The following is a 26,544-nucleotide window of genomic DNA, read 5'->3' as shown; positions in this document are numbered from 1 at the left end:
GGATGGTAGAGCGGCTTAACCGCACCATAGCGGCCATGCTGTCCCAAGTGGTGGACGAAAACCATTCCGACTGGGACCTCCACATTCCATCAGTCTTAGCAGCGTACAGGGTGGCCCCGCATGCGGCGACGGGGTTCTCGCCGTTTTTCCTGATGTACGGACGGGATCCCGTTCCGCCTATTGAGGTGCAGCTGACGGACATTCCTGCAAGAGCCGACGCATGGCCGAAGGCACTAAAGACCTCCCTCATTTATTTGAGAGAGGCCCGCCAAGCAGCCGAGGCCGCATCGGCCACGAGCCAAGAGAGTAATGTACGGATACGGGAGAGGACAGTGACAGCCAAGCCCTTTAAAGTCGGGGACCAGGCATGGCTACACTGTCCTCAGGTGCCGGTTGGCCTCTCACCAAAGCTGCACCGACCCTGGAAAGGGCCGGTCGAGGTCATTAAAGCACTCCGACCGCAGTGCGTCCAGGTCCAACTGGGTAAGCGACGATGGTTTGTACACCCCACCCGCCTTAAGCCATACATCTCTCCACCGTCATCTTCACCAACATCACCACCAACATCACTGCCAACATCATCATCATCATCCCTACCCAGGCCAAGGTCGCCGACCACCACGCGCCGACCGGCAGGGGGTTCGGCGCCCTGTGTTCCCTTGTCACCTACAGCACCCCATGTGAGGCCTGACGGAGCGGCGGCACGAGCGGGGGCCGGAGAGACAGCGGCGCCAGGCAAGGCGACACCGGCACCACCGAACCAGGGACCGCGACAAGAGGGCCTTCGAAGGCGGGGGCCGCCACGGTCATCTGCTGCCTGTGGATGTCCGGGCTGTTACGGGACGCTGGCTGGAGACCCGGGCAGGCCGCGCAATTGATTTTGTTGTGTTATATTGCATTGTATGGTTGTGGGGGGGTTAAAGGCTGTCGTCACTGTCAGTGGTGGGAGGCATGGGGAGACTTAAATGGTCCATGGGGGAGGCAGAACCGAGGACGGTTATTTTTTCTCCGGGGGGGGGGGGGGGGTGATGTAGGGGTGTCAGGGGAAGGATTCCCACCAATAGGTGGGTTAGTGGGAGGGGTGATCGAGGAGATATAAGGAGAGAACGGGCGGGAAGAGGGGGCCTTTGGCGGGAACGAGATTGGGACGGCTCTCCTTTACATAGGCACGGGGGGGGGGGGGGGGGGGGTTGTCGGGTCGTGGCTGCAGGAGTTCACGGGGGAGAGGCGGGGAGGGTTTGTGGCATGCAGGGACGAGTGGGGCTGGATAAATTAGCAAGTAAAGGAGCTCGAATTAGTAATCGGACGACGATAACCGGGTGGTTGAGTGAAAATCATAGCAGTTACAACTTGGCGCAGTTTATCACATCCTTCCAATGATTGCTCAGTCTGAATCCATCTTCTCGATTAAAGTTTTGTCTGTTTGTATATCTGGATGGCTTCATGAACAAATCTCTGATGGTGGCCCGAGTGTTTACAGAGCACCTTGGTCTCGGAGAATACAATGTCATGTGTGCCCACAACGTTGAAACAATGATCCGCCACCGCCGAGGTGTTGGCTCTGCCGTGTTTCAAATCTGCTTTGTGTTCGCGAACCCGGTCTGAGACACGTCGCTTTGTTTCACCAATGTAACTGCTGCGTAGACACAACTCATCTTATAGACACCAGGACATTGCATGTCCGGAATCGCATCCTTCACCGATGGGATCAAATCACGGATTTTGTGTACTGTATTGAACCGAACTTGGATCTTGTGTTTGTTCAAGATTTTGGCAATCCTTTTGGTAACCCCTGCTATGTATGGTAAGGTAATGGTTTTGATTGGGTCCTCAGATGGTTCTCTACCCATGGTTGGGGATCCAGCTTTGCGGATTGTGCAGTCGGAATATCCATTCCTCCTGAGAGCCTGGCATACGTGTTCAAGCTCACTGGCTAGGTGGTGCTGGTCGGAGATGCAACTGGCCCTATGGTGTAGTGTTTTGATGAGGGAATTCTTTTGGGCTGGATGGTGGTGGGAGTCAGGCTTTAGATAGGAATCCGTGTGGGTGGCTTTCCTATAGACAGTGTCCCAACGAGCCATCAGGTCATTGTGTATTGTGTTTACAATATGTATAGTACATCGAATAGTGCGTGTTATCATCAGTAGATAGTTTTCTTTGTGTCACTTTGTACCCTGGATACCATCGAAAACAAGATGATCCATGAACAAATACATGAATATAGATCCATGGCACTTTCGTAATTGTCTCATTCGCTGTAGGGGCAGCTGGTGTGAAGGAGGACACAAGAAAACCATGCTCTCCCCAGCACCGATGCCCACACATTGAACAATTTGCCAATGAGTGGTCCACTCTAGAGTCTAGAGCAGGGGTATTTTTTTCGAATTCGGTAAAAAAAACTCAATATTTCAAGAGCCACAATGCATGTGAATACGGGACCGTGGTCCTTTATAAATAACATTTTGAAGCGGTCCTTTGAGAGCCGCATGCGGCTCCAGAGCCGTAGGTTGCCATGGTAAACTAGACTTCCATGGTAAACTGGACTCCAATGGTAAACTGGACTTCCATTATAAACTAGACTTCCATGGTAAACTGGACTCCCACGGACTCTAAATTAACCGACGTAGTACAACATTTCTGTGTAATTATTGCATTTGACTGTGTGTGTCATTCACGATATGAATTCATGCTGTGCAAGTGATATATGTTAAATGCTTAGGGGTCATTACCGGTTTCTTATTTTTGACACCCATGACATTAATCTTGCCAACGAGATGTTCCAGCTCGAGGCATTTACCACTGGAGGTGTTCGCGGGATACGTGCGTGTGTAGGAGCTATAACCCCTCTTCGTGTCGGGGTCATCCAAATTCCCTCCGGATCTTGGTTCAATTTACAGTGGCCAATCTGGTCAACGGGAGTGTTTTGAGTGTGTTCCAGTCTGCGTGAGCGTGATTCTCTGTATGCGATTGTGTGCGAATGGGAGTGTCTGTGTGTGCGAGTCTGTGTATGCGAGACTGAGCGTGTGTGGATTCCGTGTGTCTGAGTGCACATCATAAAGTGAGTGGATGCTGAGCATACAAACGGGTCACCGAATCCGCATCACACCTTCCTTAATAGGCCACTTTATTTGGTGGTGCTGCTGCTGTTGTTGCGTTTGGCACTGACGCACACGCACACAAAAAACTCAACACATCCGTCAATCTTACTGGCTTAAAAGAAAGTGTATTATTACAGTATTGTAACGGGCATGTCACCGAATAGGAAGGAGATCAACAACAATACCCACCGTTCACCACTGAGTGGCGGTGACGTCCCCACGGCGCTTTTGCCATGTTAGGTGCACTTTTGAGGCCATGTGAAGTGACCAAAGCTGGCAGGTCACGGAACAGACCCAGGTGCCATGGGTTGACTGACTGAGATGACTGGCAGATCCACCAACTTGTACCCCCCTCCCACTGTGCCAACTTTCTTCGTTTTAGCCGCCCAGCGCCCTGCTCGTTGTTGTGAGCGTCGCTCCGCCATGTGAAGTGACCAAAGCTGGCAGGTCACGGAACAGACCCAGGTGCCATGGGTTGACTGACTGAGATGACTGGCAGATCCACCAACTTGTACCCCCCCCCCCCCATTGTGCCAACTTTCTTCGTTTTATCCGCCCAGCGCCCTGCTCGTTGTTGTGAGCGTCACTCCTCTGCCCTCCGTTGTTGCTGGAGGGCGACTGCCCAGTAGCGTCCACAGAGCTTCACATGAGATAGGACAAAAACAAAGATCCCCCGTGTAGCCTGTAGCAGACTGTAGGGGCAAGTGCTGTTAGCGAGCACCTATGAAGGCCGGCACAGTGGCACACGAGGGGGTGGGTGGCCAGCACCACGCCCGGCTGCCTTTGTCTCCCCAATTGGCGACGTTAACACACCGCACTGAGTGAGTAATTTGAGGCTGAGTCGACCTAGCGGAGCCCCGGAACGGGTCCAGACAATCGTCGCCGGTGTTGGCCGTGAGCAGGAATCGAACCCGGGTGGGCGAGTTCGTCACGCAGCGCTGCGCTAACCGCTGCACCACCGCTCCCCACGCCCCACAGCCTCCCACGTGTGTCGCCCGGACACACGTGGTTCCGCAGGGGCTGCTGGGACCGGCTCCCGTTGCTGCTGCTGCCACTGCTGCTGCTGCTCCCGTTGCTGCTGCCGCTGTTGCCTCGTGCCCCCCTCGTGCCCCCCCCCCTCGCGTCCCCCCCGTGCCCCCACCTCGCCCCCCCCCTCGCGTGCCCCCCCCCCCTCGTGCCCTCCTCCCTCGCGTGCCCCCCCCGTGCTTCTGGGCGGCGTCTCCCCACTCCCCCCCCCACTCCGCCGCGTGCCCCCCCTCGCGCCCCCCCCCTCGCGTGCCCCTCCCCCCTCGCGTGCCCCCCGTGCCCCCCCCTCGCGTGCCCCCCCCCCACAGCAGCGATGGGGAAGCGAGACCGGGAGCGCGGAGACAAAGGTGCGTGGCGCTGTGCAACACCCCCGAGACGCGAGGAGGATGGTGATGATGGTGGTGGTGATGATGATGATGGTGGTGATGATGATGATGGTGGTGGTGATGATGATGATGATGGTGGTGATGATGGTGGTGGTGGTGGTGATGATGATGATGGTGGTGGTAATGATGATGGTGGTGATGATGATGATGGTGGTAATGATGATGGTGGTGATGATGATGATGGTGGTGATGATGATGATGGTGGTGATGATGGTGATGATGATGGTGGTGATGATGATGATGGTGGTGGTGGTGATCATGATGATGATGGTGGTGATGATGATGGTGATGATGATGGTAATGATGATGATGGTGATGATGGTGGTGATGAGAGCTTAGAGGCCCGGGCCTAGGTCCGATGCTGCCGCTCATGATGGTGCCGTGGCGAGTCTAGCTCTCTTTGTGTGACGAATCTCTCGGGGTGTGTGGGTCTCTGTGTCTCTGTGCAAGACGAGTTGAGTGCCAGCCTGTGTTGTAGTGGCAGCCTGTGTTGTAGTGCCAGCCTGTGTGTAAAGAGAGAGACAGAGGAGAGTGCCGGGGGGTGGTGGTGGCAGCCCGAGTTCGACTCACGGCCAACACCGGTGGCGATTGTCTGAACCGGGCCTTGGCCTCACATTTAGGACCTGGTGCGGTGTGTTAACATCGCCACTTGGGAGACAAATGTGTGGGCCACATCACCCCTCGTATACTCTGCCGGTCTTCAGTGGTGATCGCTGACAGCATCGATCCTAACACGCATATAATGAGTGTCCGTCCGTGTGCGATTCTGTGTTGGTGTGTGAGTGTGCATGGGAGTACGTTAGACTGATGGCCCTTAATCTAAGTTGTCTTGTGGTGATTGTTGTTGTTTGACTTGCATCCCACTGGGATTTTTGCACACAGTGTTGGTGTACGGTGCTTTTTCTGCAATATTTTGCTGTCTTTTCTTGGATTTTCTGTTTGCACTTAGTCACATATTCACTTTAAGATGTTTTCTTGTTCATGTTTTTGTTTGTTGCGGTTGCACCCGATTCAAGAGCCGAATGGCTCACAGTGCTATACCTAATAAATGAACTTGAACGTGTGGAATAGGCGTGCCAGTGTGTGTTTGAGAATGTATCGGACTGCGTGTGTGAGCGAGTGTGAATGTCTGCATGTGTGAAAGTGAATTTATGAATCTGCGTATGCAAGTTTTCATGGGTTGCAAAATCGTGCTAGAAGCTGGCCGGACCTGTTGTTCCACAGTTTATGTTACATGTTTGCGAAATGTGGACCCCATTACAAGAACACCTGCGCCTGCTTGAAACATTCAGGCTGGCCTGCCTACGATCTATCTTGGATTTATCCAGGATCGATTACAAGGTGCTCGCCATTACTTGATTCTGTTGGCTGGGCCATGTAGCCCACAGAATGTGCAAACAGCTTCTATTTGGCCATCCAGACGGGCACAATAGAGGCTGACATGGTGCAGTAGGACAAGGCGCTAATTGGATTTCCTGATGACTGGTGCCAATTGTGTCGCGATCAGCCTCTATGGAGGCTAAAATATAGTGTGGCACTATGGGGCAGCTCTGGTTGTGTATCTGCCAGACAAGTTAACCCACAACCACCTTGGTCTGAACTGTGACCTGCCAGCGAGCCTTCGCGTAATGTCTCCAAAGTGCACATAGCATGGCAACAGCGCTGTGGTAATGTCACGTACCTCGGTGGCAAATGGCACTTGTTGTGTCTGAATGTGTATAACAATATGCGTAAATGTATGAATGCGTTCTAGATTTGAAGCTTTCGTGACTGCAAGGATTCATACTTCTTCTTGGTTCTTTGGGTAAAGTCACGTAGAAGGGAAGTAATAAAATAATAAAAATAAAACGTAATAAAATAATTATCACGACGTTTCGGCCACAACGCAAGCAGCCGTCCTCAGGTGAAGACCAGGTCTGTCGGGGAGACAGCGTCTGAATGAAGCGTCTGAATGAATGAATTCAGACGCTGTCTCCCCGACAGACCTGGTCTTCACCTGAGGACGGCTGCTTGCGTTGTGGCCGAAACGTCGTGAGAATTATTTTATTGTTTTATTTTTATTATTTTATTACTTCCCTTCTACGTGACTTTACCAAAAGAACCAAGAATAAGTATGAATCCCTGCAGTCACGAAAGCTTTAAATCGAGGATTCATACTCTTAGGCTTTTTTTGGTAAAGTCACGTAGGTAAAAAAATAAAATTAATAGAAGTAGTAATAGAAATAAAATAATAAATCACGACGTTTCGGAAGCAACACAAGTCTCCGTCATCAGGTGGGACCGTCACAGCAAAAATTTACTGCATCTTACCTACGTGACTTTACCGAAAAAAGCCTAAGAGTATGTATGAATGCGTGGAATGTAAATTGTGTGCTGGTGTATGTGTGAATGTGTGTATTGGGGGCATTGGTGCAATGGTTAACACAGTGCACTATAAACCTGGCGACCTGAGTTTAACACAGATAATGAAGTTAAGCTGCCTTGTAAGAGTTTTACATTTGTTGCGTTGCCTGCATGTAATTGTGTGATCTATGCGTGCCTGCACCATCAGACAGGAAGCGCTTGAGGAAGCGCAAAGATGAGGACGAGGAGGAGGAGGCGGCAGCTAATGAGGATGAAGATCAGCAAGAGGCAGTCCCGACTGCTGCTGGTCGGCAGGTGGAGACGGCAAACACAATAATCGACGAATTTGGAGCAAAAGATTACCGCTCACAGATGACCCTCAAACAAGACCACTCGTCACGCCCCCTCTGGGTGGTGAGCTCTTCATGTTACATGTAACTGTTCATTATTAAGTTGCATTTATATGAAGGTTTGTTAACAATGGATGATTGTCCACTGATTAAGTAACGCATTTACGTATAATGTGTACATGTTTAATTTATCAGGAAGCCGATTCTTCACCTATACATGTGATGTTGCATTTTATGTCTTAATTCTGCAAACTGATCAAACTTGATCACTCATGCTTGTCAGGCACCCGACGGCCACATCTTCCTGGAAGCCTTCTCGCCCGTGTACAAGTATGCACATGACTTTTTGATTGCAATAGCGGAGCCTGTGTGCCGGCCGGCACGTATACATGAGTACCGGCTAACGGCGTACTCCCTGTATGCCGCTGTGAGTGTCGGCCTCCAAACCTCTGACATCATAGAATACCTCCAGAAACTGAACAAGACCAGCATTCCTGATGGAATACTCACCTTCATTAGGGTAAGAATAGTGCAGGTACATGGGACACACATGTCTCTAGAAACATCGCGGGTGTCATAACCATAAAATACGTGCCGTGCTCTTAACATTGGACTTTAAAAATCCCATGACGTAATAAAAAAAAAAGTGATTGTGTGCAGGCCTCAGTGAAAATTTGGCAACTATGAATAATTGGTAAATTGGAATTGTAAGCAAAAATCACTTCCCTCTACGGACACATTAATACCAACATGCAGGCTAGTGCGGCGTTGTCTTGTGCCGCCGCACTGAGGCAGCTGCCACTGGGGATTCCTTTTGAATGTTTGCGTTCCTGAGGCAATTATGCACCATGTACTGTATATGCAAATACTGAGATGAATGTATACATGTGATAAGCATCAGGGGTCTTGTAGAGTCACAGCACAGCAATGTATTCACTTAAATTTCAACAATGTTTCTTGCGCAGCTCTGCACAGTCAGCTACGGAAAAGTCAAACTTGTACTGAAGCATAACAGGTAAATACAAAGTGTGGATATTTGTTTTTATTTGGTAATGTTGCTAAAAATATTTTTAAATAATCTCCGAAGGATGTTATTTACTTTTACACCATGATAAAAATTGCCGATATGAATCTTCAGTTCACCTATATCTCATGGCGCTGTATAACAGAAACCAATTATTATTCTAGAGTAGTTGTAAAAATTGAATGAAATCTACAGATTGGGGATGTATTTAATGTAAATTGGAGAAAAGCATGAGCATAAAGATGTGGTAGATGAACCAAAAATGCTGTAGGTAACTCGCAACTTATTATCGGAAGGTTTCAAGTTCGTATCCCACTTGGGAATCATGTCTGCTTATCTGTCAAAAGGGTGTTCCATTTTGTGGGAGGTCAACTGGTTATCTTATCCAGGAGGTTGAGTTGTGAATATGACCGTTGATGGAGCAGCACGTGACCGACTGCAGGTATTTTGTGGAGAGTGCCTTTCCGGACGTGATTCAGCAACTGCTGCAGGATGATGTGGTGAAGCAGTGTCGACTGCGCTCTGAGGAGGGGGAGACACCCCTCATCAACGAAACATTTTCTGGCAAATCAGCCCTACAAGTAAGCACCATCTGTCACGTCCACCAGGGGGCATCCCAATACAAGCATTGTGTCACTTGGCGGGGTCTGCTTTGCGAGTTCTCTGTTTCCACAGGTTTCCATCGATAGCCAGCTGCACAGTATCCTCACATGTTCTCCTTGACAACTTCGCCATGTTCTCTTTTAGTCTCCCTCAATCTTTCCCTAAACTTTCCAACGTAGTCTTCTGACTTTCTCGCAAATCAGAAGAGGAAATGACTTGATTATAAGACTGGTGGTCCTATAATCAAGATAACTATAGTCTTACTGCAGTGTGCAACGCAAAAAACTGTAAATTTTTTATATTGAAAATAAGTTCTAGATTTGAAGCTTCAGCAATTGTTTCTTGCTGTGGTTGTTCCACCTGATGACGGACGCTTGTGTTGCGCCCGAAACGTCGTGATTTATTTTATTTCTATTATTATTTCTATTATTTATTATTATTTATTATTATTTATTTTTACCTACGTGACTTTACCGAAAAAACCTAAGAGTTTGAAAATAAGTTGTTGAACTTGGCCACAATGCAAAACATGTATGTTCTTCATTGCTAACATGTCATACTTCAAAGGAGTGAAATAAAATAAATTTTGCTTTGTCTTGTTGAAGCTGAATAAACCAAGCACCACTAGCTCGGGAGGAGCTGATGGAGCCTCCACATCCCAGGGGCAGACTTCAGAACAGACAGAAGCACAGACAGTTGTCCCATCAGACATATTCCACTTCTATGAGCAGATGGACAAGGAGGATGAGGATGAGGCTGTGGAGACCCATACCGTCTCCTTTGAGATCAAACAGGTACAGTGAGAGCAAATCTAATGTCATTTAATATAATTTACATTTGTAAAGCTCATTTCATCCGTAGATTCAAATATATATATCGGTGTTTAAACTTGAATTTTTAAAGATTCGGATGCTTACTTTTCTCATCACGATCCATGTGCCTTGTGCAGGACACAATTGAACTTCTCCAGAAACGCTGCATCGAAATGGAGTTCCCATTGTTGGCCGAGTACGACTTCCGAAATGATGCAGTCAACCCAGACCTTGATATTGACCTTAAGCCCACTGCTGTGCTGCGGCCATACCAGGAGAAGAGCCTCCGGAAGATGTTCGGCAATGGCCGAGCCCGTTCGGGAGTCATTGTGCTGCCATGTGGTGTGTGTCAACATGAGAACGCCTCACTTTGCCCTGTTGTTTATGTGAAATATATACTAAAATTAATTTGTGCATAATTTTACATCCAACTACTTAACAATAAGCCACGTGAAAATTTTAGTACAAATTGTGAGAAATAAATGTCCTAATGTTTTTGGAAAAGTTTATGCCTTACAAATAAGTTCGTTATAACGTACGCATTTGCTTCACCCGCAGGTGCTGGGAAATCGTTAGTGGGTGTGACAGCAGCATGCACGGTCAGAAAGCGCTGTCTTGTACTCTGCACATCTGCGGTGTCAGTGGAACAGTGGAAGGCTCAATTCCGGATGTGGTCAACGGCAGATGAGAGCCAAATCTGCCGGTTTACTTCTGATGCCAAGGACAAGCCATCGGGTTGTGGAATCGCCATTAGCACATATTCCATGCTGGGCCACACGACAAAGCGATCTTGGGAGGCAGAGCGTGTCATGGATTGGATGAAGAGCCAGGAGTGGGGACTAATGCTTCTGGATGAGGTCCACACGATTCCAGGTTAAACTCTTATGAAGAAATATATGCAGCATGCTTAACACCATTGGAACCTCATTTGCCAGTAAAAAACATGATAATTGTTTTTTTACCCTTTTATCTGGCAACAAAACTGACACCTTTTTTACAAGGAGTCATGTTTGCATAGACCACAATATCTGCAGTCATAATGCAAACAAAAAACATAACTGATAATGTATGCGCTGTCCTTGAAGTTGATTGGTCCACACCCGAGACAGCTTTCCTTAGAGCCTAGTCTCACATGGTGTTGGACCAGATGAAGCCAAAAGGCGCTTGTAAAAAAAAAATGTGTCAGTTTTGTTGCCAGATAAAAGGGTAAAAAAACCCATTATCACGCTTAACACGTTACAGTGAACAATCCACTTAACATTTTTCAAATGTTAATATATTTGCAATCACCCGAATTGCCCGCTGCCTCCCTCAACCTGCAGCTCGCATGTTCCGCCGGGTGCTGACCATTGTGCAGGCGCACTGCAAGCTGGGCCTTACGGCCACACTAGTGCGCGAGGACGACAAGATCGTTGACCTCAACTTCCTCATTGGCCCCAAACTGTACGAAGCCAACTGGATGGAGCTGCAGAATGCTGGTTACATTGCTAAGGTGCAGTGTGCCGAGGTGAGTGGAGAGAGGTTCAGAAATTCACAGCTTTTAAGAGCTGCCCGATGGAGTATGTTTGATTACCCTGAAATTACTTTGTTTCATAATTACCTCTCAATTGTATTAATTGTCTAATTTGTGGTTGTTCAAAGCATATTAAAATAAAGAAAAATATTGGGAATAGTTCGTTTCTCAAGAATGGCAATTACATTTCCAAAAAATTAAACATTCCCCCACCAATGCAATAGCAGTTGGCTGTAGCACAGTTGAGTCTGTTATATTTGCCTCACACTGACACCGGCTGTCCACCAAGGTGTGGTGTCCCATGACCCCGGAATTTTACCGGGAGTACGTGTCAACCCGGACCAAGAAGCGGCTGCTGCTCTATGTAATGAACCCAAACAAGTTCCGTGCCTGCCAGTTCCTGATCCGCTTCCACGAGCGCCGCAACGACAAGGTCATCGTGTTTGCAGACAACGTGTTTGCACTCAAGGAGTATGCAGTACGGCTCAACAAGTGGGTGCTCCCATCAACACGTTGCCCTGCTGTGTTTGTGGGAAAGATGTGAACATCCAAATTATTCAATTGGGATTACACATTGGAGCAATCATCACCCTCCCCTACTGGCAGATTCCAAAGAACACAGGATGAGATGTTACTATCCTTTGTGCAAGCACTTCCAAGAGTTCATGAACAGTGAGCCTGGTGAAATTTGGGGAGCGCATCGTCAGTAGTGACCCTTTGGTTCCTAGGGTGTTTCGGCCTTTCATACTATACACCCTCCCCAAAGGCGGCCAGCGACAGGGTGATCAATCCTACGCTTGCGTCCCATTCCCAATTAGTCATAGGAGTTGCCTTGTTGTTGGTAGCCAACATCCCATGGGACTATGCATGGCAGGGGCGTCCTCCCTGAGTCAAGCATTGTTGACTGCATACCTCCTGGCCCTCTCACTTTGGGGCCCAGCTGGGGTCTTTCCTCTTCATCCAGAGCCACTGACTGCTGCCTTCTGCCGCCTCCGATACAGCTTTGATTGCCGAACGCTGGCTCTGGCCCTTAATTCCCAGGTCTCTAAGCAGTCTGGTTGTAGATGTTGCCACAAAACCTCTGCAGCCCACCTCCACTGGTCGGACTTCTGTGTTCCAGCCATGATGCCGTGCTTCGGCAGCTAGATCGGCATAGCGCAGATGTTTTCGCTCATAAGCCTCATCTACTGAGTCCTCCCAGGGTACTGTGAGCTCAATGATGAAGACCTTCTTGAGCGAACGGGACCAGAGCACCATGTCAGGTCTTAGGGTGGTGGTTGCGATCTCCGGAGGAAACACAAGTTGCCGGCCAATGTCAGCTAGCATTTTCCAGTCGCGGGCCAAGCGCAGCTGGTCTCGCTCTATTGGTGTAGAGCCGCTCTTCGGTGGTTTAGCCCCTTCGCGGACAAAGGTCGTCCGTAAGGGGTGTGATGCTGCTGGGGGTGGTAGGGAGTTGGTGGCAGCTCGTTTGTCCTCCAGGGCGGACGCAAGGTTTTTAAGGACTTGGTTGTGACGCCAAGTGTAGCGTCCTTGGGTGAGGCTTGTTTTACACCCTGTGAGAATGTGCCTGAGGTTGGCTGGCATGGAACAGAGGGCACAGTCCGGATCTTCACCATACCATTGGTGAAGATTAACTGGTGTTGGAAGGATGTCATATGTTGCTCTGATGGAAAAGCTCAACCGCCTCGCTTCCATGGCCCACAGATCCTTCCAGACTAATGCCCATTTGTAGGCTAGATCCTGAGTCACATTGTGCCCAGGGACAGCAGACACAGGGATGGTATTTTAAATGTTGGAAATGAGATGCCAGTTTCTTTTCGGTTGTAAAGTGCTCTGTGACATGCTAGCATAAAGGGCACTATATAAAAGATTGTAAATTAGTTGAAAATTACATTTTAAGACATATACCAAAATGTTATTTTTACTAAATGGAATGCTATGCATTTAATGTTTTTTTCTGATTTATGTAGCAATATGATGTACACCAACATTTTGAATCACTTTTTACAGGCCATATATTTATGGGCCAACTTCACAAGGCGAGCGTATGCAGATCCTACAGAATTTCAAGCACAATCCCAAAATAAACACCATCTTTATTTCAAAGGTCTGTATTTCTACACATTGTTTTCAATTGACATCAGCCAAGAATCCCTGACATGTGCAGTGCATATGCTCTGCCTAAAAAAATCTACAATCCTTCAGGAGACATGTTGCGGTTGTGTGTGTGTGTAGGTTGGCGACACATCCTTTGACCTGCCCGAGGCTAATGTGCTTATCCAGATCTCGTCCCATGGAGGATCACGGCGCCAAGAGGCACAACGGCTTGGCCGAGTCTTGCGTGCTAAAAAAGGTTGGTAGGGTCCATGTTGCAACATCTTTCGATGAAGGACCAAGAGCCTGGACAAATTCATTCTAAACTTGTGTTTTCCCGCAGGCATGGTGGCAGAGGAGTACAACGCTTACTTCTACTCACTCGTGTCTCAGGACACCCAGGAGATGGCCTATTCGGCCAAACGACAGCGCTTCCTTGTGGACCAGGGTTACAGCTTCAAAGTAGGTTCCAAACATTGCTTCAGGAACAATTTCTGTTCACTAAATGCAATTCCCTTTGGTTACGCTCTTCAATATCAATGCAGCATTGGGTGAAGCATTGACTGGCTACTGCACTGTCCTCTGAACCCAGTGTCCTGAGTTTGATTCAGCCACAGCTAACATTCGTGTCAAGTGATGTCAATAAAGTGCTGGGTGCGACCCCTCCTCTGCACTGACAAATCATGAAGCATGGTCAAAAACATCTCCATAATTGACACTGCATGGAGAGGCCTTTATCCAACAAACTTAAATGTAGTATAAAACTCCTCATAAAATTATGCTCATTGTCCATGGTGTGAAAATTACATTTAAAACGTGATTGCCCAATTTCCCAGTCCAAATTTCAGACACTTTATAAGGCTGATTAGCTGGAGTTTGAACATAATAAATGGTGATGTCTTTTGTCAACTACTTGTGCAGGTGATTACAAAGCTTGCAGGCATGGAGGAAGGAGAACTCATGTTCTCTACCAAGGATGAACAGCAACAGCTGCTTCAGAAAGTGCTCGCTGCCTCCGATCTGGACGCTGAGGAGGAGATCGTGGCCGGTGAATTTGGCGGGCCTCGATCACAGGTATTACTTCGGTCGCAGGCTTGTGCTTGGATACAGCATGAAAGCTCTTGCAAGAGACTAACCATTTGTATAATTAATCCATACATAACAATACTTTGCATTGCAAGACTAATTTGAATGCATCCATACCTGCATGTAAATCACTTGTTTTTGTAGATAATGCCAGATATATGGGTTAAGATTGAGATTATGGTGTGGCTTTGTGTGCAGATGTCACGGCGTGTGGGCAGCATGAGTTCCATGTCTGGAGCTGACAATGCTATGTACTTGGAGTACCAGGTCCCACGTTCCAAGTCGTCTATGGGTGGCAAAGTGCTGCACCCTCTCTTCAAGCGCTTCCGAAATAAGTGAGGGCAACTGCCCTCATTTCCTTGATGATTTTAACACCAAAGGTAATAATAGACCGCCAACCAAAGACTGCCAAAATGGCACAGAGTGTGGAGGAAAGTTTGTTTATAAAGTGTGGTGGGGGGTTTAAGGCATTTGTAACTTTGTATATGTTTCCTTCCTAGCCATTCGTTTTCTGTATATGCATATGCAGAACTTGCATTTAAATGAATACGGAGTCAAAACAGGGTTTAGCTTTCCTTGAGAGTAATACTAGATGTTATAAAGTTGTTCACATTAAAATGACTTAATGGTTTAACAAAATGACATTACAAAAACTGCATGTGGATTGTACAATTGATGGTTGGGGGTTTCATGGGACAGATTTTTACCTATTAAAATCTTTATCAAATACCATGTTAGTTTAAACGAAAAGAGCACTAGAGCATTGTAAAAAAATCTTGAAAAATAAAAAATACTTAAGTAAATTGCTTGCAATTTGTAATGGGCATTTCTCCAACCATATAACTTGACTGCTATATGCTGAATAATACATTTTGTTAATTGCAAATAAAAGTTAATTGATATTCCTGAGCAGTATAAAGGCAGTAATTATGGCGTTTGCCAAAACTTTAAAGGTTCCTGGTTTATCCATTGAGTAATGCTGTCAACACTTCCTGTATATCGTGGAATCAAAGTGCTTCAGTGAAGCACATTATTGCGAAGTTAAGTTTCTGGAATTGTTTTTTCACATTCCAAATAAAATTAAAACGTCAATAATTTGCAAAAATGACCACCAGATATAATGGAAAATATCTTTCATTCCACATGCACACATCAGGTGAATGTGTATAACACATAAATAAATGTTATTTCATTTGCAAGTCTCAAAAGTAGATACAGTTATAGTAAAGTTTTTGCAAGAATATAGATGATGTAGCGTAGTGCATGAGGCAGGTTTACACATGTATAAGGCACAAATTTGGCTGTTTTCCACAATACATAAACAGTTAAAACAGAAAGTCAAACACAATTCAGTTGCAGATAAACTGTTGAAAGGATAAACATAAAAAAATACAATTCACATTCCCAGTAAAAAACACCTAGGCAAGTAGAGATGTTTCCCTTTAAATCACATGCAAGTTTTGCAGCTTATTAATAAAAGTAAGCAGCACAGTTGAAGGGTGCCACTCGCTACGCTTTGTGTATATAGTCCAGAGTGATCAAATGGTGGCAGTGTGGGCCCAGCCCCGGCACCATCTACGGGGACATCAGTAGTGCTGGGGGTTGAGCTGCCGCAGCACCCCGAGGACGATCTCCCGCAGGGTCTGCAATGGCAACATAACACTCCTGTCATTGATTTGTGGCCGCTTTCACAACTGTTTGCAACAGCTACATTTAAAGCTAATTCACAATTGTATTTATCTGTTCACATCCGAGTTAAGTGGCAACGCCCAAAGCATTCACTGCAGGTGCTGGTTAGGTTACACGTACCTGTGGCTTGCAGTGCTCCTCCAACCAACTGAAGACACAGGCAGACAGCTCCTGGAAGCTGGACACGGCAATGGAGGCATTGAAGGACTGGAACAGAGTATCCATGATACCCTGGAAGATGCTGAACTTCACTTCATCTGACACCTGCTCCTGGCCCTGCTGTGGATTGCTCTGGTGGGCACGCACAATCTGCTCGTAGTTCCTGCAATAATACAAATAAACGTGCAATCGTTGATACCCTATGGAGATTTGCTATTGCTTACACAACGATGGGGCAAATACAGGTAAATGATAATAAATGATTTTCCGTAAGACTCTTACGATTTCATGATTTTTAGGGCAAGAACTTCTTTCCGCAGAGTTGACAACTCCTCCTCCTGCTTCTTCTTCTCCTTGTGGAGGAAATGTATGTAATCGATGGCTGCAACAATAATACAACAGTGCATAAAGCTGGGCATTACCCTTTAAAAAATAAGCTTATGAAAAGTTTTGGAAAACTGGTAAAAGCAAAACACAATTTAGCCATGAAGTTGCACGATTAACAGCAACAAAGTGAAATACGTACAACGCTGGAGCACAGTGGCTTTACTCATTTTCTGGGAGCCAATGAGGTCCTGCTGCGTACAGGTGGGCACAATGGCCTGCAGATCTTCATAGCCTTTCTGTAAAGACAATTGTTCTTCAGCCAAGCACAATATACAGGCAAAAATGCAGACTACAGCAACCATTTTACACGGAGATGCTGCATTAACCATAGGTTTGATAAAACATCAAATTATTCATAGTAATAAAAGGAACAATACCTTAATGGCATCCCGCCGCTTCTGCTCAGCCTGGGTGTGAGCTTGACGCCGGCGGTCTTTGTACGTCAGCTCTTGCCTGTAGTCGCTGTCTTCATCATCTGCACACAGAGGGGAAGCAAGGCAAGCCTTCCATCATAACAAGTGCTTGGCTATTTTCCAACTGCATGGGCTTTACCCGACAGCTTTGTTATTGACACTGCACAATTGGCGTAATGGACAAACCTGTGTTGGGAACGGAGGAAGCACTGTTGGAGCCCGTGTTGGAGTTGATGCTGTTAGTACGTGAAACAACTCCTCCCTTGACTATGCTATCTGCAAAGACTGAGACAGTGAAACAGCAAAGTACCATTAATACTGCTTTGCAGCCAACAATTCCCAACCTCAAATGTCAATATAAAAGTTATGTTTCTCAAGATAAAGCACTGGATTATCATTAACATACTTTTTCTACTTGTTTGAAGGCCTCATGCTGTTACCATGCAATGCTGCATTCCATCTAACTCCAGTGCATGAATTATGACTGTCTCATCGTTCAATCTCTGGAAGTATTTCAAACATGCGTCCTCATTTATGCTCCACTACATAATAAGTCGACCACAGACCCTCTTCTCGTGACGTGCCCTGCCTGAGCCCACTTAAGTCAATATGATGTCTTTAACTTATATGTCCTCTAATCAGTATTCTTCCTATCAGTGTAAGCATACACATCTCCATGCTTATTTGAGCACTTTGCAGATTGTTCTACTTTCTTTTCAATGGCCATGTTTCTGATCCGTATGTAAAATAGATAATATATAATGATAAATAACGGAGGCACATTGTTGTCTTTAATTATTAAACGTTTAAAAAAGTCCAACCTGCGATCAATGGTCTCTTTATATATACATATTTATCTCGGTGCACCTTCAATAACTTCCCGAGGTATATATACTCTTGATGTATTTTTCAGTTATATCCCTCCGACATGTATTTTTTTCAATTGTTTAGAAAACTTTTGAAGGACTTTTTTTCATTTATCTTGAGCCCCGCTGCAATATTCATGTTCGATAATTGTATGGAATTTACATTGCTTATGATGACTGATGAGCAAATATGAAATGGTCTCTAATCCCATCATGACACTTCAGATATTTTTTACGTAATCATTGTGGGCTGCACGGCACGTATGTGGTAGGAGTTGGGTGGGTGAGAGTTTGGAATTGTCTACACCACAGTCTGGGCACATCTGGATTGCAGAATTGATAGTGTTTGGACCTGGTTTGGGGTTGTATTTTTTATTGGTAATAACCTTACACTGTTCAAAGCCACTGTCACTGAAGCTCTGGTCGGAGTGATTGGCATGAAGAGAAGAGCCCTGTTGGAAAAGGAGAATGGAGACATTCGTTAAGGGACCCCCCAGAGAGAGGCAATAATTTTACATGATATGAGATCGCCGAAACCCACTGCACGTTTTGCAATAAAAGGTAGATATAAATTGTGAGCTCCAAAATCTATGAAGCTGTAACAGCTGTAATGGAGGCACCGACAGGTTTTAATATGTTAAGTTAATTATTAACACCTCCAAGCTGACGTGTAACAATCTGGCCAAATGCACCCAGCTGCTGCACTGAGTGCACGGCCAGCCATTCCGGGTCACTCAACATCGCAAAAAATACGTTGGTACGAAAAACGTGTGATGTGTGAAATGTTTATATGGAGATGTTTCCCTCCACCTGTGTGGAACAGCACACCCCAATACACACGGTGCTCCTAAAACATCTTACACTTTGTTACATTCAACCAGGGGTAGGGAACCTTATTTCTGCCAAGGGCCATTTGGATATTTGCAACATCATTCGCGGGCCATACAAAATTATCAACTTAAAAATTAGCCTGTTATATTTTGTCAAACATTTAATTAACGCACCCCTAATGTTATGGCTGGAACTGCTTCTCTTTGGCGAGGCGTGGTGATGTTAGCCGGTATTGATGATGTTGCTACTCGCAACTGCTTTTCCAGGTTTGCTCCTAGATTTATTGAATTTCGAGTCCCGCCTGCGGTTGCCTTGGCAGGGCCACACCAAATTATTTCACGGGTCTTATACGGCCCACGGGCTGGACGTTCCCCACCCCTGCAATAAACGATTAACGAACTACTTTCTATTTTACCAGGTAAGGCCCACTGAGCTACATAGCAGCTATTTTTCAGAAGCGTCCTGGCCACAAACGACAGCTTAACGAAGTGGTTTGTGGAAATTTATTGCAGCCAAATACCCTAAACGCATCTTTCTAAATGTGGAGGGAAAAATCGGAGGACCCGGATTTTTGCACCCACAGGGTGAACATACAAACTCCAAATATACAGCAGGCGTCAGGGTCGGGATCGAACCCACGACCTCGATACCAGGCGAGGTAGTTAACATCTCGCCACCAGAACTGTGGGTATCCACAATGGGGGGGGGGGGGGGGTTAGAATTTGTATACATAATTCAGTGTCAAACTTATTAATGCTGCAGAATGTTCCTGTATTTCCATTTAAGGAAACCTTGCAGGAGCTATGTAGGCAGGAGTGTGGAGGCGCAGGCTTAAAGATAAAACAATTACATCGTTAGAGAAAATGAACCTTCTCCAAACATTACAATGACCAGTAATACATCAAGAAATTACTTCTTCATAAGAATGATCCTTGTCATATTTAAGCATTTTCCATCTCTTCACGATACCTCTTTATTCGCAGTTTTTCTGCGTAACTGACGTCTTCAGATTGGATTGATTCTAACTTCCCGCAGCTAAATGTTGCTAAACAATAGCACTTTATCGGTAAAAGTCCAGTTGGCAAACACGGATTGTGCACATCCTAAATTCACTGCATCTCACTCTTACACTCTTCTCACGTCGTCACTGGTGAAGAGCGCCCGAAAGATCATCCTTAAATCAGTGCTCTCGTTCACTTCCCAACACAGACTCTGCAGGACCTCATACGCCCCCCCCACCCCCCATAAACTCCATTATTGCAACTCTACAGCCTCTCCAAATCAAATCATCTCCAAACTTCAGATCATAAAAAATATTCCCACCCACACCCTAAACGAGCACCACATCCCCCAATCACTCCAAGGGCCCCCAATCCAATCTCAGATCAACTTCAAGAGTGCACCTGCCGACCGCTCCCATCCGTGCACTCTCCACTCCAGCAACCAAGGCTTTGTCGAAACGCCAAATCACCCTTCACTCAGTTTCAAAGACCATGCACATACTGTCGGAGCATGTTTTTTTGTTTGCATGTTCACCACAAGTACATGTGGTTCATGCAGACATGATTCCTTGCAAAGGTGCCAGTTTGGTGTTTTAACATCTTAACACCCGTTTTATTGCCAGAAAGGGGAAAACCCTATTATAATTTAATACTGGCAAAGGAGGTCTCATGATGTAGCTGCTCACCCCGAGCTCTCACTGTCCTGACAGTGGTGTTGTCGTTGTGCTGTTCGCCTTTTGGCGTCCTATGGTCTAACACCGTTTGAGGCTAGGCTCTCAAGAAAGCTGTCTCTGGTGTGGACCAATCCGTTTCAAAGACAATGCACATACTGTCAAAGCATGTTTTTTTGTTTGCATGTTCACAAGTATGTGGTTAATGCAGACATGATTCCTTGCAAAGGTGTCAGTTTGGTGTTTTAACACATTAACACCCGTTTTATTGCCAGAAAGGGGAAAAACCTATTATCTTAGTTGGATATTATTTATTCTGCTCTGCTGTCCGCATGGCCTGACGTTTCTTTCTCCCCAGCCATCCCCATGCCCATCGACCGCCTTTGCCCGTTCAGTTCGGGGCTCATTTTCCCCCGTCTCTGCCATACCACTGCCTGCCTTGCCTATGAAAATAAACAGCACGGTTTGCTTATGAAAGGGATCTTGAGATGCGGCCGCATTTAGATGCGGTAAAAGTTCACTTGGTGCACAATTATTGGTCGGTGGTCGCGGTTGTCACGCGCCTCGCTCGGCTCAGCCAATTCCTGCGGTCGAGTCGGGGAGTTCCTCCAACTCTGTGAAGCCCCCGGAGGCAGAAACGAGGACACAAAAAATCAAGTTCAGCACGGCCACAACAAAGACAAAGATTCCCACCCCCGTGTAGCCTGTAACAGACTGTAGGGGCAAGTGCTGTTAGCGAGCACCTATGAAGGCCAGCACGGCACACGAGCGGGGGCGGTGGGCAACAACCACGCCCGGCCGCCTTTGTCTCCCCAAGTACTCATTTGAGGCTGAGTCGACCGAGGAAAGTCCCAAAGTCCGAATCGAACTCCGGGTCGCCGGGTTCGTGGCGCCGCGTAGCGCTAACCGATCCCCACAACCACCACTAACAACCACCACTAACAACCACCACTAACAACCACCACTAACAACCACCACTAGCAACCACAACCACCACTAACAACCATCACTAACAACCACAACCACCACTAACAACCACAACCACCACTAACAACCACAACCACCACTAACAACCACAACCACCACTAACAACCACCAATAGCAACCACAACCACCACTAACAACCACCACTAACAACCACAACCACCAATAGCAACCATCACCACCACTAACAACCACAACCACCACTAACAACCACAACCACCAATAGCAACCATCACCACCACTAACAACCACAATCACCAATAACAACCACAATTACCACTAACAACCACCACTAACAACCACAACCACCAATAGCAACCATCACCACCACTAACAACCACAACCACCACTAACAACCACCACTAGCAACCACAACCACCACTAACAACCACCACCACTAGCAACCATCACCACCACTAACAACCACAACCACCACTAACAACCACCACTAACAACCACAACCACCACTAGCAACCACCATTAACAACCACCACTAGCAACCACAATCACCACTAACAACCACCACTAACAACCACCACTAGCAACCACAATCACCACTAACAACCACCACTAGCAACCACCACTAGCAACCACAATCACCACTAACAACCACCACTAGCAACCACCACTAGCAACCACCACTAGCAACCACCATTAACAACCACAACCACCACTAGCAACCATCACCACCACTAACAACCACAACCACCACTAACAACCACCACTAACAACCACAATCACCACTAGCAACCACCACTAACAACCACCACTAACAACCACCACTAGCAACCACAATCACCACTAACAACCACCACTAACAACCACCACTAGCAACCACAATCACCACTAACAACCACCACTAGCAACCACCACTAGCAACCACCACTAACAACCACCGTTAACAACCACCACTAGCAACCACAACTAACAACCACCACTAACAACCACCACTAGCAACCACAATCACCACTAACAACCACCAATAACAACCACAACCACCAATAACAACCACAACCACCAATAACAACCACCACTAGCAACCACAACCACCACTAACAACCACAACCACCACTAACAACCACAACCACCACTAACAACCACCACTAGCAATCACAACCACCACTAGCAACCACAACCACCACTAGCAACCACCACTAGCAACCACAACCACCACTAACAACCACAACCACCACTAACAACCACAACCACCACTAACAACTACAACCACCACTAACAACCACCACTAGCAACCACAATCACCACTAACAACCACCACTAGCAACCACCACTAGCAACCACCACTAACAACCACCACTAACAACCACCACTAGCAACCACAACTAACAACCACCACTAACAACCACCACTAGCAACCAAAATCACCACTAACAACCACCACTAACAACCACCACTAGCAACCACAATCACCACTAACAACCACCACTAGCAACCACCACTAGCAACCACCACTAACAACCACCACTAGCAACCACAACTAACAACCACCACTAACAACCACCACTAGCAACCAAAATCACCACTAGCAACCACCACTAACAACCACCGTTAACAACCACCACTAGCAAATCACAACTAACAACCACCACTAACAACCACCACTAGCAACCACAATCACCACTAACAACCACCACTAACAACCACCAATAACAACCACAACCACCAATAACCACCACTAGCAACCACAACCACCACTAGCAACCACAACCACCACTAACAACCACAACCACCACTAACAACCACCACTAGCAACCACAACCACCACTAGCAACCACAACCACCACTAGCACTAGCAACCACAACCACCACTAGCAACCACAACCACCACTAACAACCACAACCACCACTAACAACCACAACCACCACTAACAACCACCACTAGCAACCACAACCACCACTAACAGCCACCACTAGCAACCACAACCACCACTAACAACCACAACCACCACTAACAACCACCACTAGCAACCACAACCACCACTAGCAACCACAACCACCACTAGCAAACACAACCACCACTAACAACCACAACCACCACTAACAACCACAACCACCACTAACAACCACCACTAACAACCACAACCACCACTAACAGCCACCACTAACAACCACAACCACCACTAACAACTACCACTAACAACCACCACCACCACTAACAACCACTTACAACCACAACCACCACTAACAACCACCACCACCACTAACAACCACAACAACCACCACTAACAACCACAACAACCACTAACAACCACAACCACCACTAACAACCATAACCACCACTAACAACCACAACCACCACTAACAACCACCACTAACAACCACAACCACCACTAACAACCACAACCACCACTAACAACCACAACCACCCTCAACAAACAACCACAGCAAGCACAATAACCATAAAAACCATAAAAACACAACCACTGCCCCACCTCTCACCCCGACTCTCCGTCCTCACTTCCCGCACACCACCACCCCTCTCGTGCTCACAATCTCACCAATCTTTTACCCCCCACACACACATTGTGTCTCTCGCCCTCTATCACTCCGTCTCTCCCTCGTGCCTCAACGCTCTCTCGCACGATGTCTCTCACTGTCTCATTGTGTTTCATTGTGTCTCACTCTGTCTCTCACTGTCTCCGTGTCTCAATGTCTGACCGTCTTGTGTCTCACTCTGTCTCTCACTGTCTGTCTCTGTGTCTCACTCTGTCTCCGTGTCTCACTCTGTCTCTCACTGTCTGTCTCTGTGTCTCACTCTGTGTCTCACTGTCTGTCTCTGTGTCTCACTCTGTGTCTCTGTGTCTCACTCTGTCTCTCACTCTGTCTCTGTGTCTCACTGTCTGTCTCTGTGTCTCACTCTGTCTCTCACTGTCTGTCTCTGTGTCTCACTCTGTGTCTCACTGTCTGTCTCTGTGTCTCACTCTGTCTCTCACTTTCTCATTGTGTTTCACTCTGTCTCCGTGTCTCACTCTGTCTCTAACTGTCTGACTGCCTTGTGTCTCACTGTGTGTCACTGTCACGCTCTGTGTCACTCTGTGTCTCACTCTGTGTCTCTGTCTCACTCTCTCTGTCTGTGTCTCTGTGTCTCACTCTCTGTGTCTCTGTCTCTCTCGGTCTCACTCTCTGTCTCACTCTGTCTCTCTGTTTTACTCTCTGTCTCACTGTGTCTCTGTGTCTCACTCTCTCTGTCTCTCACTGTGTCTCATTCTCTGTCTCTCTGTATCTCTGTGTCTCTCTCTGTCTCTGTCTCACTTTCTGTCTATGTGTCTCTCTCTCTCTGTCTCTCTCTCTGTGTCTCTGTATCAGACTCTCCCTGTCTCTGTGTCTCCGTGTCTCCGTGTCTCTGTCTCCGTATCTGTGTGTCTCCGTGTCTCACCTTCCACGCCTCGTCCGGGGATCCCGCCGCTGTCCCCTCCGCCATGGCACGTGAAGCTGGCCCCCTACGTCACGTGATATACCTCTCCGCCAATCGGAGGGATCCAATGCTCCGCCACGTGACGAGCGAGAGGGGGCCCCCATCCCCTTTGCCGTAACAAGACACAGGCTCGTGTTTCTCGTCTTTGCGCCGCACGCGGAAAAGAGACCTCGCACTGGGGTTGTGGTGCTGCACTCGCGCTTCTGAGCTGCGGGTGGGGCCAGCACGAGGGGGGGGGGGTGCATTGGGGGTGAGGCACGGGGGGGGGGGGGGTGCGTTGGGGGTGAGGCACGATGGGGGGGGGCATTGGGGGTGAGGCACGAGAGGGGGGCATTGGGGGTGAGGCACGGGGGGGGGGGGTGCGTTGGGGGTGAGGCACGAGGGGGGGGGCATTGGGGGTGAGGCACGAGCGGGGGGGCATTGGGGGTGAGGCACGGGGGGGGCATTGGGGGTGAGGCACGGGGGGGGTGCGTTGGGGGTGAGGCACGAGGGGGGGGGGCATTGGGGGTGAGGCACGAGCGGGGGGGCATTGGGGGTGAGGCACGGGGGGGGCATTGGGGGTGAGGCACGGGGGGGGGGTGCGTTGGGGGTGAGGCACGAGGGGGGGGGCATTGGGGGTGAGGCACGGGGGGGGGCATTGGGGGTGAGGCACGGGGGGGGCATTGGGGGTGAGGCACGGGGGGGGTGCGTTGGGGGTGAGGCACGAGGGGGGGGCATTGGGGGTGAGGCACGAGGGGGGGGGCATTGGGGGTGAGGCACGAGGGGGGGGGGCATTGGGGATGAGGCACAGGGGGGGGCATTGGGGGTGAGGCACGGGGGGGGGTGCGTTGGGGGTGAGGCACGAGGGGGGGGGCATTGGGGGTGAGGCACGAGCGGGGGGGCATTGGGGGTGAGGCACGGGGGGGGGGCATTGGGGGTGAGGCACGGGGGGGGGTGCGTTGGGGGTGAGGCACGAGGGGGGGGGGCATTGGGGGTGAGGCACGGGGGGGGGGGCATTGGGGGTGAGGCACGGGGGGGGGCATTGGGGGTGAGGCACGGGGAGGGGGGTGCGTTGGGGGTGAGGCACGAGGGGGGGGCATTGGGGGTGAGGCACGAGGGGGGGGGCATTGGGGGTGAGGCACGGGGGGGGGGCATTGGGGATGAGGCACGGGGGGGGGGCATTGGGGGTGAGGCACGGGGGGGGGGCGCATTGGGGGTGAGACACGGGGGGGGGGTGCATTGGGGGTGAGGCACGGGGGGGGGGCACATTGGGGGTGCGGCACGGGGGGGGGCATTGGGGGTGAGGCACGGGGGGGGGGCATTGGGGGTGAGGCACGAGGGGGGGCATTGGGGGTGAGGCACGGGGAGGGGGGGGCATTGGGGGTGAGGCACGGGGGGGGGCGCATTGGGGGTGAGGCACGGAGGGGGGGCATTGGGGGTGAGGCACGGGGGGGCATTGGGGTCCAGACCCCGAATGCCCTCCCATAAATTAAAATCAGTCCCCACCATCCAATTAAAATCAGTGCCCCGTAGCAGCCCGCCATTAATATGAACCACCTTCGCCTGTAAAATGTGTGCCCCCCCCCTCCCCACAATTAAAATCTGTTTGTGCCCTGCAATCACCCGCCATTGCCACTAGGTGGGGCTGTTGTGAGTGACCTCTGAAAATTTGGTGTTCTAATTAAGAAAAAAAACTCGTCATGGTGTTGGCCTTTCCGTGAAAGTGATATAATTGACTTATCTTCTAGCGATAAGCATTTATAAACAATAGGAAACAAAACAATAAAACACTCACA

The 26,544-nt window shown here is 48.4% G+C and overlaps 2 protein-coding genes across 6 annotated transcripts; one reads left to right on the top strand and one right to left on the bottom strand.

The window, feature by feature from the left end:
- Positions 1-4,401: 4,401 nt before the first annotated feature.
- On the top strand, positions 4,402-16,244 carry ERCC3 (ERCC excision repair 3, TFIIH core complex helicase subunit). 4 transcript variants are annotated; one of them, XM_078856936.1, is made up of 16 exons: positions 4,402-4,471; positions 7,062-7,267; positions 7,487-7,723; positions 8,169-8,218; positions 8,670-8,808; positions 9,436-9,624; positions 9,780-9,984; positions 10,201-10,515; positions 10,965-11,149; positions 11,445-11,647; positions 13,166-13,262; positions 13,391-13,508; positions 13,593-13,711; positions 14,171-14,323; positions 14,534-14,715; positions 16,158-16,244. In XM_078856936.1, the coding sequence occupies exons 1-15, from the start codon at positions 4,438-4,440 to the stop codon at positions 14,672-14,674; spliced, it is 2,391 nt and encodes a 796-aa protein (XP_078713062.1). In that variant the 5' UTR covers positions 4,402-4,437; the 3' UTR covers positions 14,675-14,715; positions 16,158-16,244. The 4 variants fall into 4 exon arrangements, with proteins under 4 accessions (XP_078713062.1, XP_078713071.1, XP_078713081.1 ...); XM_078856945.1 differs by having other exon boundaries at positions 16,134-16,185; XM_078856955.1 differs by lacking the exon at positions 16,158-16,244 and having other exon boundaries at positions 14,603-14,934.
- MLX (MAX dimerization protein MLX) lies at positions 14,760-24,819 on the bottom strand. 2 transcript variants are annotated; one of them, XM_078856979.1, is made up of 9 exons: positions 24,731-24,804; positions 20,916-20,966; positions 18,241-18,301; positions 17,170-17,268; positions 16,948-17,045; positions 16,710-16,806; positions 16,466-16,565; positions 16,145-16,346; positions 14,760-15,978 (listed from the first exon to the last, which is right to left on the bottom strand). In XM_078856979.1, the coding sequence occupies exons 1-9, from the start codon at positions 24,773-24,775 to the stop codon at positions 15,922-15,924; spliced, it is 810 nt and encodes a 269-aa protein (XP_078713105.1). In that variant the 5' UTR covers positions 24,776-24,804; the 3' UTR covers positions 14,760-15,921. The 2 variants fall into 2 exon arrangements, with proteins under 2 accessions (XP_078713105.1, XP_078713114.1); XM_078856988.1 differs by lacking the exon at positions 20,916-20,966 and having other exon boundaries at positions 24,731-24,819.
- Between the last annotated feature and the right edge of the window lie 1,725 nt (positions 24,820-26,544).

The sequence above is a fragment of the Lampetra fluviatilis genome, chromosome 1 (genome assembly GCF_964198595.1).
Source record: "Lampetra fluviatilis chromosome 1, kcLamFluv1.1, whole genome shotgun sequence".
Classification (NCBI taxonomy): Eukaryota; Metazoa; Chordata; class Hyperoartia; order Petromyzontiformes; family Petromyzontidae; genus Lampetra; species Lampetra fluviatilis.
Note: the sequence above shows the minus strand (reverse complement) of the source record. Positions and strands in the feature narration are given on the sequence as shown.